General features: G+C 43.2%; 1 protein-coding gene across 5 annotated transcripts in view; it reads right to left on the minus strand.

Annotated features, from left to right (window-relative positions):
- Positions 1-214: 214 nt before the first annotated feature.
- Positions 215-15,764, minus strand: part of LOC118396078 (protein XRP2-like) — a 28,083-nt gene continuing 12,533 nt past the window's right edge. The window contains exons 3-7 of one of the 5 annotated variants that reach the window (XM_052467713.1): positions 8,564-8,678; positions 1,436-1,521; positions 1,123-1,301; positions 538-576; positions 215-264 (exon numbers count right to left, since the gene is read on the minus strand). In XM_052467713.1, coding sequence (XP_052323673.1) covers positions 1,218-1,301; positions 1,436-1,521; positions 8,564-8,678 — 285 coding nt within the window. In that variant the 3' untranslated portion in view covers positions 215-264; positions 538-576; positions 1,123-1,217. Of the gene's footprint in view, positions 265-287; positions 421-503; positions 616-677; positions 733-1,122; positions 1,302-1,435; positions 1,522-8,563; positions 8,679-15,764 lie in introns of those variants that run through there. The other 4 variants (XM_052467724.1, XM_052467702.1, XM_052467687.1 and 1 more) reach the window with 4 other exon arrangements.

The raw sequence follows: 15,764 nt of genomic DNA on the forward strand, positions 1-15,764 counted from the left end.
CTATGTTGATTAACCTGTCCTCTCTCCTACCTACATTCACTATGTTGATCAACCTGTCCTCTCTCCTACCTACATTCACTATGTTGATCAACCTGTCCTCTCTCCTACCTACATTCACTATGTTGATCAACCTGTCCTCTCTCCTACCTACATTCACTATGTTGATCAACCTGTCCTCTCTCCTACCTACATTCACTATGTTGATCAACCTGTCCTCTCTCCTACCTACATTCACTATGTTGATCAACCTGTCCTCTCTCCTACCTACATTCACTATGTTGATTAACCTGTCCTCTCTGCTACCTACATTCACTATGTTGATCAACCTGTCCTCTCTCCTACCTACATTCACTATGTTGATCAACCTGTCCTCTCTCCTACCTACATTCACTATGTTGATCAACCTGTCCTCTCTCCTACCTACATTCACTATGTTGATTAACCTGTCCTCTCTGCTACCTACATTCACTATGTTGATTAACCTGTCCTCTCTGCTACCTACATTCACTATGTTGATCAACCTGTCCTCTCTGCTACCTACATTCACTATGTTGATCAACCTGTCCTCTCTCCTACCTACATTCACTATGTTGATCAACCTGTCCTCTCTCCTACCTACATTCACTATGTTGATTAACCTGTCCTCTCTCCTACCTACATTCACTATGTTGATTAACCTGTCCTCTCTGCTACCTACATTCACTATGTTGATCAACCTGTCCTCTCTCCTACCTACATTCACTATGTTGATCAACCTGTCCTCTCTCCTACCCACATTCACTATGTTGATCAACCTGTCCTCTCTCCTACCTACATTCACTATGTTGATCAACCTGTCCTCTCTCCTACCTACATTCACTATGTTGATCAACCTGTCCTCTCTCCTACCTACATTCACTATGTTGATCAACCTGTCCTCTCTCCTACCTACATTCACTATGTTGATCAACCTGTCCTCTCTCCTACCTACATTCACTATGTTGATCAACCTGTCCTCTCTCCTACCTACATTCACTATGTTGATCAACCTGTCCTCTCTCCTACCTACATTCACTATGTTGATCAACCTGTCCTCTCTCCTACCTACATTCACTATGTTGATCAACCTGTCCTCTCTGCTACCTACCGGTATATCCAGTGGTCATACTACCAATAAAAAATGTCAACATACAAAAGTGTATCGGTGGTGTAGTTTTGATTGTCATACAGTGACTCAATCACAAGCCCATCTGCATGTCAGCGAAGTTGAAGAAGTTGTCCACATCTCGAGAGGAAGTATTTCTGTTGTCTGAAACAAACATCTGCAGGGAATAGGACAGAGTTACTTCACATACAGGTACTATATTATTAGCTAGTTCAGTTCTGACTAACACTTTCAGTACAATCGATTCAATCTTGAGATGTTTTTGTACCGAGAGGTCAGGAATGCTGTTACCTTGGTTCCACTGAACATGTCACTGGCCATGCTCTTGCAGGCCTCCACTACCCCGTCCCCATTCAACTCCAGAGCTGTCACTGGGCCTGTGGCAACAAGAGATGCAGTTCAGAAATGCATGCCTAATCATCATAAGCACTAAACCAACTCATTAACACAATTATTTCCTTCAACTATGAGGATCTTATACCCCCTTTCTCTTGGTTCAAAGGTCATCATACATCACAGAGAACCAGAAACAGCAAACTAATGTCACGCCTTCCTAATTATTGAATTATTAATCCAGATGATGTCACACCTTCCTAATTATTGAATTATTAACCCAGACGATGTCACACCTTCCTAATTATTGAATTATTAACCCAGATGATGTCACACCTTCCTAATTATTAAATTATTAACCCAGATGATGTCACACCTTCCTAATTATTGAATTATTAACCCAGATGATGTCACACCTTCCTAATTATTGAATTATTAACCCAGATGATGTCACACCTTCCTAATTATTGAATTATTAACCCAGATGATGTCACACCTTCCTAATTATTAACCCAGACGATGTCACGCCTTCCTAATTATTGAATTATTAACCCAGACGATGTCACACCTTCCTAATTATTAAATTATTAACCCAGATGATGTCACACCTTCCTAATTATTGAATTATTAACCCAGACGATGTCACACCTTCCTAATTATTAAATTATTAACCCAGATGATGTCACACCTTCCTTATTATTGAATTATTAACCCAGATGATAAAAGTTAATAAAATAATAAAAGTATTTATTATGGAACCCCATTAGTTCCTGCCAAGGCAGCAGCTACTCTTCCTTTATTAAAGATTGAAAAAAGTAAGGGGCCTAGACAGCTGCCCTGGGGAATTTCTGATTCTACCTGGATTATGTTTTTATTTTAATTTTATTTTACCTTTATTTAACTGGGCAAGTCAGTTCAGAACAAATTCTTATTTTCAATGACGGCCTGGGAACAGTGGGTTAACTGCCTTGTTCAGGGGCAGAATGACAGATTTTTATTTGATCTTACAACCTTTTGGTTACCAGTCCAACGCTCTAACCACTAGGATACCTGCCGCCCCATGTTGGAGAGGCTTCCACTAAAGAACACCCGCTGTGTTCTGTTAGACAGGTAACTCTTTACCCTCAATATAGCAGGGGGGTGTAAAGCCATAACACCCGCTGTGTTCTGTTAGACAGGTAACTCTTTACCCTCAATATAGCAGGGGGTGTAAAGACATAACACCCGCTGTGTTCTGTTAGACAGGTAACTCTTTACCCTCAATATAGCAGGGGGTGTAAAGACATAACACCCACTGTGTTCTGTTAGACAGGTAACTCTTTACCCTCAATATAGCAGGGGGTGTAAAGACATAACACCCACTGTGTTCTGTTAGACAGGTAACTCTTTACCCTCAATATAGCAGGGGGTGTAAAGACATAACACCCACTGTGTTCTGTTAGACAGGTAACTCTTTACCCTCAATATAGCAGGGGGTGTAAAGACATAACACCCGCTGTGTTCTGTTAGACAGGTAACTCTTTACCCTCAATATAGCAGGGGGTGTAAAGACATAACACCCACTGTGTTCTGTTAGACAGGTAACTCTTTACCCTCATTATAGCAGGGGGTGTAAAGACATAACACATATGTTCTCCAGCAGCAGACTGATCAATAATGTCAATAGCCACACTGAAGTCTAACAAAACAGTCGCCCCAATCTTTTTATCATCAATTTCTCTCAGCCAATCATCAGTCATTAGTGTAAGTGCTGTGCTTGTTGAATATCCTTCTCTGTAAGCATGCTGAAAATCTGTTGTCAATTTGTTTACTGTGAAATAGTATTGTATCTGGTCAAACACATTTTTTCCCAAAACTTTACCAAGGGTTGGAAACAGGCTGATTGGTCGTCTATTTGTGCCAGTAAAAAGGGGCTTCACTATTCTTGGGTAGCGAAATGACTTTCATAATTTGGTCAGACATACTTGGATGTGTAATGTCAGCATTTGTTGCTTGCATGTCATGCCTACATTTGCTAATCTTGCCAATGAAAAAAATAATTCAAATAGTTGGCAATATCCGTCGGTTTTATAATGAATGAGCCATCTGAGTTTGCCTTTTTTCCCTAAATTTAATTAAAGGTGCTCCACAGACTTTTACTATCATTCTTTGTAATTTATCTTTGTCTCATAGTGTAGTTTCTTCTTCTTTTCATTCAGTTTAGTCACATTAATTCTCAGTTTGCGGTATGTTTGCCAATCAGTTGTGCAGCCAGACTTATTTGCCATTCCTTTAGCCTCATCCCTCTCAACCACACCATTTTTTAATCCCTCATCAATCCACTGGTGTCACACCCTGACCATAGTTTGCTTTGTATGTTTCTATGTTTTGTTTGGTCAGGGTGTGAGCTGAGTGGGCATTCTATGTTGTGTGTCTAGTTTGTATGTTTCTATGTTTTGTTTGGTCAGGGTGTGAGCTGAGTGGGCATTCTATGTTTCTATGTTTTGTTTGGTCAGGGTGTGTCTAGTGGGCATTCTATGTTTCTATGTTTTGTTTGGTCAGGGTGTGAGCTGAGTGGGCATTCTATGTTGTGTGTCTAGTTTGTATGTTTCTATGTTTTGTTTGGTCAGGGTGTGAGCTGAGTGGGCATTCTATGTTGTGTGTCTATAGTTTGTCTGTTTCTGTGTTTGGCCTGATATGGTTCTCAATAATATAATAATATAATAATAATAATAAATAATATATGCCATTTAGCAGACGCTTTTATCCAAAGCAACTTACAGTCATGTGTGCATACATTCTACGTATGGGTGGTCCCGGGAATCGAACCCACTACCCTGGCGTTACAAGCGCCATGCTCTACCAACTGTGCTACAGAAGGACACTCAATCAGAGGCAGGTGTTAGTCATTGTCTCTGATTGGGAACCATATTTAGGTAGCCTGTTTGGTGTTGGCGTTTGTGGGTGATTGTCTCCTGTGTCAGTATTTGTACCACACAGGACTGTTTTTGTAGTTTATTCATGTATAGTTTCTTTATTAAAGAACCATGAATAACAACCACGCTGCATTTTGGTCCGCCTCTCCTTCCCAGGAAGAACCCCGTTACAACTGGGATTCAACAGTTTTTGGTCGTTTCTTAATGGGTGCATGTTTATTAGTAACTGGAATAAGCAATTTCATAAATGTGTCAAGTGCAGCGTCTGGTTGTTCCTCATTACACACCACAGACCAGCAGCGTCTGGTTGCTCCTCATTACACACCACAGACCAGCAGCGTCTGGTTGCTCCTCATTACACACCACAGACCAGCAGCGTCTGGTTGCTCCTCATTACACACCACAGACCAGCAGCGTCTGGTTGCTCCTCATTACACACCACAGACCAGCAGCGTCTGGTTGCTCCTCATTACACACCACAGACCAGCAGCGTCTGGTTGCTCCTCATTACACACCACAGACCAGCAGCATCTGGTTGCTCCTCATTACACACCACAGACCAGCAGCGTCTGGTTGCTCCTCATTACACACCACAGACCAGCAGCGTCTGGTTGCTCCTCATTACACACCACAGACCAGCAGTGTCTGGTTGCTCCTCATTACACACCACAGACCAGCAGCGTCTGGTTGCTCCTCATTACACACCACAGACCAGCAGCGTCTGGTTGCTCCTCATTACACACCACAGATCAGCAGCGTCTGGTTGTTCCTCATTACACACCACAGACCAGCAGCGTCTGGTTGCTCCTCATTACACACCACAGACCAGCAGCGTCTGGTTGGTCCTCATTACACACCACAGACCAGCAGCGTCTGGTTGCTCCTCATTACAAACCACAGACCAGCAGCGTCTATTTGCTCCTCATTACACACCACAGACCAGCAGCGTCTGGTTGCTCCTCATTACACACCACAGACCAGCAGCATCTGGTTGCTCCTCATTACACACCACAGACCAGCAGCGTCTATTTGCTCCTCATTACACACCACAGACCAGCAGCATCTGGTTGCTCCTCATTACACACCACAGACCAGCAGCGTCTGGTTGCTCCTCATTACACACCACAGACCAGCAGCGTCTGGTTGCTCCTCATTACACACCACAGACCAGCAGCGTCTGGTTGCTCCTCATTACAAACCACAGACCAGCAGCGTCTGGTTGCTCCTCATTACACACCACAGACCAGTAGCGTCTGGTTGCTCCTCATTACACACCACAGACCAGCAGCGTCTATTTGCTCCTCATTACACACCACAGACCAGCAGCGTCTGGTTGCTCCTCATTACACACCACAGACCAGCAGCGTCTGGTTGCTCTCATTATACACCACAGACCAGCAGCGTCTGGTTGCTCCTCATTACACACCACAGACCAGCAGCGTCTGGTTGCTCCTCATTACACACCACAGACCAGCAGCGTCTGGTTGCTCCTCATTACACACCACAGACCAGCAGCATCTGGTTGCTCCTCATTACACACCACAGACCAGCAGCGTCTATTTGCTCCTCATTACACACCACAGACCAGCAGCATCTGGTTGCTCCTCATTACACACCACAGACCAGCAGCGTCTGGTTGCTCCTCATTACACACCACAGACCAGCAGCGTCTGGTTGCTCCTCATTACACACCACAGACCAGCAGCGTCTGGTTGCTCCTCATTACAAACCACAGACCAGCAGCGTCTGGTTGCTCCTCATTACAAACCACAGACCAGCAGCGTCTGGTTGTTCCTCCTCATTACACACCACAGACCAGCAGCACTCAAAATTTGTATCCTCATTACACTATACCACAGACCAGCAGCTTATCTGGTTGCAGCCCTCATTACACACCACAGACCAGGAGCGTCTGGTTGCTCCTCATTACACACCACAGACCAGCAGCGTCTGGTTGCTCCTATATTAGGCCCACTGACCTCTTATACACAGACCAGCAGCGTCTGGTTGCTCTTCATTACACACCACAGACCAGCAGCGTCTGGTTGCTCCTCATTACACACCACAGACCAGCAGCGACCTGGTTGCTCCTCATTACACACCACAGACCAGCAGCGACCTCTTATACCTCATTACCACCACAGACCAGCAGCGACCTCTTATCTGGTTGCTCCTCATTACACACCACAGACAAGCAGCGTCTGGTTGCTACCTCATTACACACCACAGACCAGCAGCTGTCTGGTTGCTCCTCTTTACACACCACAGACCAGCAGCGTCTGGTTGCTCCTCATTACACACCACAGACCAGCAGCGTCTGGTTGCTCCTCATTACACACCACAGACCAGCAGCGTCTGGTTGCTCCTCATTACACACAACAGACCAGCAGCCTGGTTGTTCCTCATTACACACCACAGACCAGCAGCGTCTGGTTGCTCCTCATTACACACCACAGACCAGCAGCGTCTGGTTGTTCCTCATTACACACCACAGACCAGCAGCGTCTGGTTGCTCCTCATTACACACCACAGACCAGCAGCGTCTGGTTGCTCCTCATTACACACCACAGACCAGCAGCATCTGGTTGTTCCTCATTACACACCACAGACCAGCAAATATTCTTTACATAAACAACTTAAGAATCACTACAAAACTTATTGTATGACCTCTTATACACTATATTAGGCCCAGCCTGACCTCTTATACACTATATTAGGCCCAGCCTGACCTCTTATACACTATATTAGGCCCAGCCTGACCTCTTATACACTATATTAGGCCCAGCCTGACCTCTTATACACTATATTAGGCCCAGCCTGACCTCTTATACACTATATTAGGCCCAGCCTGACCTCTTATACACTATATTAGGCCCAGCCTGACCTCTTATACACTATATTAGGCCCAGCCTGACCTCTTATACACTATATTAGGCCCAGCCTGACCTCTTATACACTATATTAGACCCAGCCTGTCCTCTTATACACTATATTAGGCCCAGCCTGACCTCTTATACACTATATTAGGCCCAGCCTGTCCTCTTATACACTATATTAGGCCCAGCCTGACCTCTTAAACACTATATTAGGCCCAGCCTGTCCTCTTAAACACTATATTAGGCCCAGCCTGTCCTCTTAAACACTATATTAGGCCCAGCCTGTCCTCTTAAACACTATATTAGGCCCAGCCTGTCCTCTTAAACACTATATTAGGCCCAGCCTGTCCTCTTATACACTATATTAGGCCCTGCCTGTCCTCTTATACACTATATTAGGCCCAGCCTGTCCTCTTAAACACTATATTAGGCCCAGCCTGTCCTCTTAAACACTATATTAGGCCCAGCCTGTCCTCTTAAACACTATATTAGGCCCAGCCTGACCTCTTATACACTATATTAGGCCCAGCCTGACCTCTTATACACTATATTAGGCCCAACCTGACCTCTTATATACTATATTAGGCCCAACCTGACCTCTTATACACTATATTAGGCCCAACCTGACCTCTTATACACTATATTAGGCCCAGCCTGACCTCTTATACACTATATTAGGCCCAGCCTGTCCTCTTATATACTATATTAGGCCCAGCCTGACCTCTTATACACTATATTAGGCCCAACCTGACCTCTTATACACTATATTAGGCCCAGCCTGACCTCTTATACACTATATTAGGCCCAGCCTGACCTCTTATTCACTATATTAGGCCCAGCCTTTGGGAACTGTGGTTTTCCTAGATATGGCTACTATATTGTGATCACTACATCTGATGGATCTGGATACTGTTTTAAAGCACATTTCTGCAGCATCAGTAAAGATGTGATCAATACATGTTGATGATGTCATTCCTGTGCTGTTTGTAACTACCCTGGTAGGTTGACTGATAACCTCAACCAGGTTGCAGACACTGGTTACTGTTTGAAGCTTTTTCTTGAGTGGGCAGCTTGATGAAAGCCAGTCAATATTTAAATCACCCAGAAAATGTACCTCTGTTGATACTACATACATTATCAAGCATTTCACATGTTATCCCTATATAGTACCCTACTTTTGACAAGATTGAATGCAACCCAAATGGCACCCTATTCCCAATATAGAGCACTACTTTTGGGCACTGGTCCATATAGGGAATAGAGTGACATTTGGGACACAGTCTTGTGTTGCTTACCGTTGGTGATCCACTCCAGGAGTCCCTCTGCATTGTTCTGGAACACTCTGCTGACATCCTCTGGGCGCATGGACACTTCCTTAGTCTGGATCAGCACAAACCCTTTCCCAGAGGCCTGGAGTTAATACAGACAGGAAGCAATGACACCGTTAAACCCTTTCCCAGAGGCCTGGAGTTAATACAGACAGGAAGCAATGACAACGTTAAACCCTTTCCCAGAGGCCTGGAGTTAATACAGACAGGAAGCAATGACACCGTTAAACCCTTTCCCAGAGGCCTGGAGTTAATACAGACAGGAAGCAATGACACCGTTAAACCCTTTCCCAGAGGCCTGGAGTTAATACAGACAGGAAGCAATGACAACGTTAAACCCTTTCCCAGAGGCCTGGAGTTAATACAGACAGGAAGCAATGACACCGTTAAACCCTTTCCCAGAGGCCTGGAGTTAATACAGACAGGAAGCAATGACACCGTTAAACCCTTTCCCAGAGGCCTGGAGTTAATACAGACAGGAAGCAATGACAACGTTAAACCCTTTCCCAGAGGCCTGGAGTTAATACAGACAGGAAGCAATGACAACGTTAAACCCTTTCCCAGAGGCCTGGAGTTAATACAGACAGGAAGCAATGACACCGTTAAACCCTTTCCCAGAGGCCTGGAGTTAATACAGACAGGAAGCAATGACAACGTTAAACCCTTTCCCAGAGGCCTGGAGTTAATACAGACAGGAAGCAATGACACCGTTAAACCCTTTCCCAGAGGCCTGGAGTTAATACAGACAGGAAGCAATGACACCGTTAAACCCTTTCCCAGAGGCCTGGAGTTAATACAGACAGGAAGCAATGACACCGTTAAACCCTTTCCATCATTAACTAACCGACATCTGTACAGGAAGTTGGTGTTATTGTTGACTGCACACTAGGGTTGACTATATTCTGTCAGTCCAGGAAGGAACTCAATTTGGAATTTCAGTTTAGCCGACTTTCTGAAGCGACCAGACTGAAATGGATTTGCCCCTGCAGCACACTAAAGCAGGGCAGCAGCAGGAATCCACCACGACCTCACAGGACAGTAACCTATCTTGTTTTGAAAGAGACAGTAGTCCATGTTTACGAGGGCATTCCCACTAAGCATTTACCGACGGCCACTGTACTTTATTCCCACTAAGCATTTATTTTGGCCGTCTTTTTTCTAAATAAGTATCTTGTAGTTAAAGGGACAGTATGGCATACTGCTGTATATATAGTGTATCTTGTAGTTAAAAGAGACAGTATTGTATATATATAGTATATGTTGTTGTTAAAGAGACAGTAGTGTATATATAGTATATGTTGTTGTTAAAGAGACAGTAGTGTATATATAGTATATGTTGTTGTTAAAGAGACAGTAGTGTATATATAGTATATGTTGTTGTTAAAGAGACAGTAGTGTATATATAGTATATGTTGTTGTTAAAGAGACAGTAGTGTATATATAGTATATGTTGTTGTTAAAGAGACAGTAGTGTATATATAGTATATGTTGTTGTTAAAGAGACAGTAGTGTATATATAGTATATGTTGTTGTTAAAGAGACAGTAGTGTATATATAGTATATGTTGTTGTTAAAGAGACAGTAGTGTATATATAGTATATGTTGTTGTTAAAGAGACAGTAGTGTATATATAGTATATGTTGTTGTTAAAGAGACAGTAGTGTATATATAGTATATGTTGTTGTTAAAGAGACAGTAGTGTATATATAGTATATGTTGTTGTTAAAGAGACAGTAGTGTATATATAGTATATGTTGTTGTTAAAGAGACAGTAGTGTATATATAGTATATGTTGTTGTTAAAGAGACAGTAGTGTATATATAGTATATGTTGTTGTTAAAGAGACAGTAGTGTATATATAGTATATGTTGTTGTTAAAGAGACAGTAGTGTATATATAGTATATGTTGTTGTTAAAGAGACAGTAGTGTATATATAGTATATGTTGTTGTTAAAGAGACAGTAGTGTATATATAGTATATGTTGTTGTTAAAGAGACAGTAGTGTATATATAGTATATGTTGTTGTTAAAGAGACAGTAGTGTATATATAGTATATGTTGTTGTTAAAGAGACAGTAGTGTATATATAGTATATGTTGTTGTTAAAGAGACAGTAGTGTATATATAGTATATGTTGTTGTTAAAGAGACAGTAGTGTATATATAGTATATGTTGTTGTTAAAGAGACAGTACTGTATATATAGTATATTTTGTTGTTAAAGAGACAGTAGTGCATTTTAAGGAAGTGAAGAAAACATAAGTGGAATCTTTTCAGACAAAGTGAGTCATTTCACAAACCCCATGGAATCCTGGGTCATTACAAACCCCATGGAATCCTGGGTCATTACAAACCCCATGGAATCCTGGGTCATTACAAACCCCATGGAATCCTGGGTCATTACAAACCCCATGGAATCCTGGGTCATTACAAACCCCATGGAATCCTGGGTCATTACAAACTCCATGGAATCCTGGGTCATTACAAACCCCATGGAATCCTGGGTCATTACAAACCCCATGGAATCCTGGGTCATTACAAACCCCATGGAATCCTGGGTCATTACAAACCCCATGGAATCCTGGGTCATTACAATCAGTTCAATCGGCAGCAGGTAGCCTAGTGGTTAGAGTATTGGGCCAGTAACCAGCAGGTAGCCTAGTGGTTAGAGTGTTGGGCCAGTAACCAGCAGGTAGCCTAGCCTAGTGGTTAGAGTGTTGGACTAGTAACCAGCAGGTAGCCTAGTGGTTAGAGTATTGGACTAGTAACCAGCAGGTAGCCTAGTGGTTAGAGTGTTGGACTAGTAACCAGCAGGTAGCCTAGTGGTTAGAGTATAGGACTAGTAACCAGCAGGTAGCCTAGTGGTTAGAGTGTTGGACTAGTAACCAGCAGGTAGCCTAGTGGTTAGAGTGTTGGACTAGTAACTAGCAGGTAGCCTAGTGGTTAGAGTATTGGACTAGTAACCAGCAGGTAGCCTAGTGGTTAGAGTGTTGGACTAGTAACCAGCAGGTAGCCTAGTGGTTAGAGTATAGGACTAGTAACCAGCAGGTAGCCTAGTGGTTAGAGTGTTGGACTAGTAACCAGCAGGTAGCCTAGTGGTTAGAGTATTGGACTAGTAACCAGCAGGTAGCCTAGTGGTTAGAGTGTTGGACTAGTAACCAGCAGGTAGCCTAGTGGTTAGAGTGTTGGTCTAGTAACCAGCAGGTAGCCTAGTGGTTAGAGTGTTGGACTAGTAACCAGCAGGTAGCCTAGTGGTTAGAGTGTTGGACTAGTAACCAGCAGGTAGCCTAGTGGTTAGAGTGTTGGACTAGTAACCAGCAGGTAGCCTAGTGGTTAGAGTGTTGGGCCAGTAACCAGCAGGTAGCCTAGTGGTTAGAGTGTTGGGCCAGTAACCAGCAGGTAGCCTAGTGGTTAGAGTGTTGGACTAGTAACCAGCAGGTAGCCTAGTGGTTAGAGTGTTGGGCCAGTAACCAGCAGGTAGCCTAGTGGTTAGAGTGTTGGGCCAGTAACCAGCAGGTAGCCTAGTGGTTAGAGTGTTGGACTAGTAACCAGCAGGTAGCCTAGTGGTTAGAGTGTTGGGCCAGTAACCAGCAGGTAGCCTAGTGGTTAGAGTGTTGGGCCAGTAACCAGCAGGTAGCCTAGTGGTTAGAGTGTTGGGCCAGTAACCAGCAGGTAGCCTAGTGGTTAGAGTGTTGGGCCAGTAACCAGCAGGTAGCCTAGTGGTTAGAGTGTTGGGCCAGTAACCAGCAGGTAGCCTAGTGGTTAGAGTGTTGGACTAGTAACCAGCAGGTAGCCTAGTGGTTAGCGCGTTGGACTAGTAACCAGCAGGTAGCCTAGTGGTTAGAGTGTTGGACTAGTAACCAGCAGGTAGCCTAGTGGTTAGAGTGTTGGACTAGTAACCAGCAGGTAGCCTAGTGGTTAGAGTGTTGGGCCAGTAACCAGCAGGTAGCCTAGTGGTTAGAGTGTTGGGCCAGTAACCAGCAGGTAGCCTAGTGGTTAGAGTGTTGGGCCAGTAACCAGCAGGTAGCCTAGTGGTTAGAGTGTTGGGCCAGTAACCAGCAGGTAGCCTAGTGGTTAGAGTGTTGGACCAGTAACCAGCAGGTAGCCTAGTGGTTAGCGTGTTGGACTAGTAACCAGCAGGTAGCCTAGTGGTTAGAGTGTTGTACTAGTAACCAGCAGGTAGCCTAGTGGTTAGAGTGTTGGACTAGTAACCGAAAGGTTGCAAGTTCGAATCCCCGACCTGACAAGGTACAAATCTGTCGTGTAACCCACTGTTCCTAGGCCGTCATTGAAAATAAGAATTTGTTCTTAACTGACTTGCCGAGTTAAATAAAGGTACAAAAATAAAAAATAAATAAAAGGTAGGGGGACTATTTAACATGTCATTATGGAGACTCCTGTTTACCTGTTGTAGGTAGGACTATTTAACATATCATTATGGAGACTCCTGTTTACCTGTTGTAGGTAGGACTATTTAACATGTCATTATGGAGACTCCTGTTTACCTGTTGTAGGTAGGGGGACTATTTAACATGTCATTATGGAGACTCCTGTTTACCTGTTGTAGGTAGGGGGACTATTTAACATGTCATTATGGAGACTCCTGTTTACCTGTTGTAGGTAGGACTATTTAACATGTCATTATGGAGACTCCTGTTTACCTGTTGTAGGTAGGGGGACTATTTAACATGTCATTATGGAGACTCCTGTTTACCTGTTGTAGGTAGGGGGACTATTTAACATGTCATTATGGAGACACCTGTTTACCTGTTGTAGGTAGGGGGACTATTTAACATGTCATTATGGAGACTCCTGTTTACCTGTTGTAGGTAGGGGGACTATTTAACATGTCATTATGGAGACTCCTGTTTACCTGTTTTAGGTAGGGGGACTATTTAACATGTCATTATGGAGACTCCTGTTTACCTGTTGTAGGTAGGGGGACTATTTAACATGTCATTATGGAGACTCCTGTTTACCTGTTGTAGGTAGGGGGACTATTTAACATGTCATTATGGAGACTCCTGTTTACCTGTTGTAGGTAGGGGGACTATTTAACATGTCATTATGGAGACACCTGTTTACCTGTTGTAGGTAGGGGGACTATTTAACATGTCATTATGGAGACTCCTGTTTACCTGTTGTAGGTAGGACTATTTAACATGTCATTATGGAGACTCCTGTTTACCTGTTGTAGGTAGGGGGGCTATTTAACATGTCATTATGGAGACTCCTGTTTACCTGTTGTAGGTAGGGGGACTATTTAACATGTCATTATGGAGACTCCTGTTTACCTGTTGTAGGTAGGGGGACTATTTAACATGTCATTATGGAGACACCTGTTTACCTGTTGTAGGTAGGGGGACTATTTAACATGTCATTATGGAGACTCCTGTTTACCTGTTGTAGGTAGGGGGACTATTTAACATGTCATTATGGAGACTCCTGTTTACCTGTTGTAGGTAGGACTATTTAACATGTCATTATGGAGACTCCTGTTTACCTGTTGTAGGTAGGGGGACTATTTAACATGTCATTATGGAGACTCCTGTTTACCTGTTGTAGGTAGGACTATTTAACATGTCATTATGGAGACTCCTGTTTACCTGTTGTAGGTAGGGGGACTATTTAACATGTCATTATGGAGACTCCTGTTTACCTGTTGTAGGTAGGGGGACTATTTAACATGTCATTATGGAGACTCCTGTTTACCTGTTGTAGGTAGGGGGACTATTTAACATGTCATTATGGAGACTCCTGTTTACCTGTTGTAGGTAGGGGGACTATTTAACATGTCATTATGGAGACACCTGTTTACCTGTTGTAGGTAGGGGGACTATTTAACATGTCATTATGGAGACTCCTGTTTACCTGTTGTAGGTAGGGGACTATTTAACATGTCATTATGGAGACTCCTGTTTACCTGTTGTAGGTAGGGGGACTATTTAACATGTCATTATGGAGACACCTGTTTACCTGTTGTAGGTAGGGGGACTATTTAACATGTCATTATGGAGACTCCTGTTTACCTGTTGTAGGTAGGGGGCTATTTAACATGTCATTATGGAGACTCCTGTTTACCTGTTGTAGGTAGGGGGACTATTTAACATGTCATTATGGAGACACCTGTTTACCTGTTGTAGGTAGGGGGACTATTTAACATGTCATTATGGAGACTCCTGTTTACCTGTTGTAGGTAGGGGGACTATTTAACATGTCATTATGGAGACTCCTGTTTACCTGTTGTAGGTAGGGGGACTATTTAACATGTCATTATGGAGACACCTGTTTACCTGTTGTAGGTAGGGGGACTATTTAACATGTCATTATGGAGACTCCTGTTTACCTGTTGTAGGTAGGGGGACTATTTAACATGTCATTATGGAGACTCCTGTTTACCTGTTGTAGGTAGGGGGACTATTTAACATGTCATTATGGAGACTCCTGTTTACCTGTTGTAGGTAGGACTATTTAACATGTCATTATGGAGACTCCTGTTTACCTGTTGTAGGTAGGGGGACTATTTAACATGTCATTATGGAGACTCCTGTTTACCTGTTGTAGGTAGGGGGACTATTTAACATGTCATTATGGAGACTCCTGTTTACCTGTTGTAGGTAGGACTATTTAACATGTCATTATGGAGACTCCTGTTTACCTGTTGTAGGTAGGACTATTTAACATGTCATTATGGAGACTCCTGTTTACCTGTTGTAGGTAGGACTATTTAACATATCATTATGGAGACTCCTGTTTACCTGTTGTAGGTAGGACTATTTAACATGTCATTATGGAGACTCCTGTTTACCTGTTGTAGGTAGGGGGACTATTTAACATATCATTATGGAGACTCCTGTTTACCTGTTGTAGGTAGGACTATTTAACATGTCATTATGGAGACTCCTGTTTACCTGTTGTAGGTAGGACTATTTAACATGTCATTATGGAGACTCCTGTTTACCTGTTGTAGGTAGGGGGACTATTTAACATGTCATTATGGAGACTCCTGTTTACCTGTTGTAGGTAGGACTATTTAACATGTCATTATGGAGACTCCTGTTTACCTGTTGTAGGTAGGGGGACTATTTAACATGTCATTATGGAGACTCCTGTTTACCTGTTGTAGGTAGGACTATTTAACATGTCATTATGGAGACTCCTGTTTACCTG

This window comes from Oncorhynchus keta, chromosome 1 (assembly GCF_023373465.1).
Source record: "Oncorhynchus keta strain PuntledgeMale-10-30-2019 chromosome 1, Oket_V2, whole genome shotgun sequence".
Lineage (NCBI taxonomy): Eukaryota > Metazoa > Chordata > Actinopteri > Salmoniformes > Salmonidae > Oncorhynchus > Oncorhynchus keta.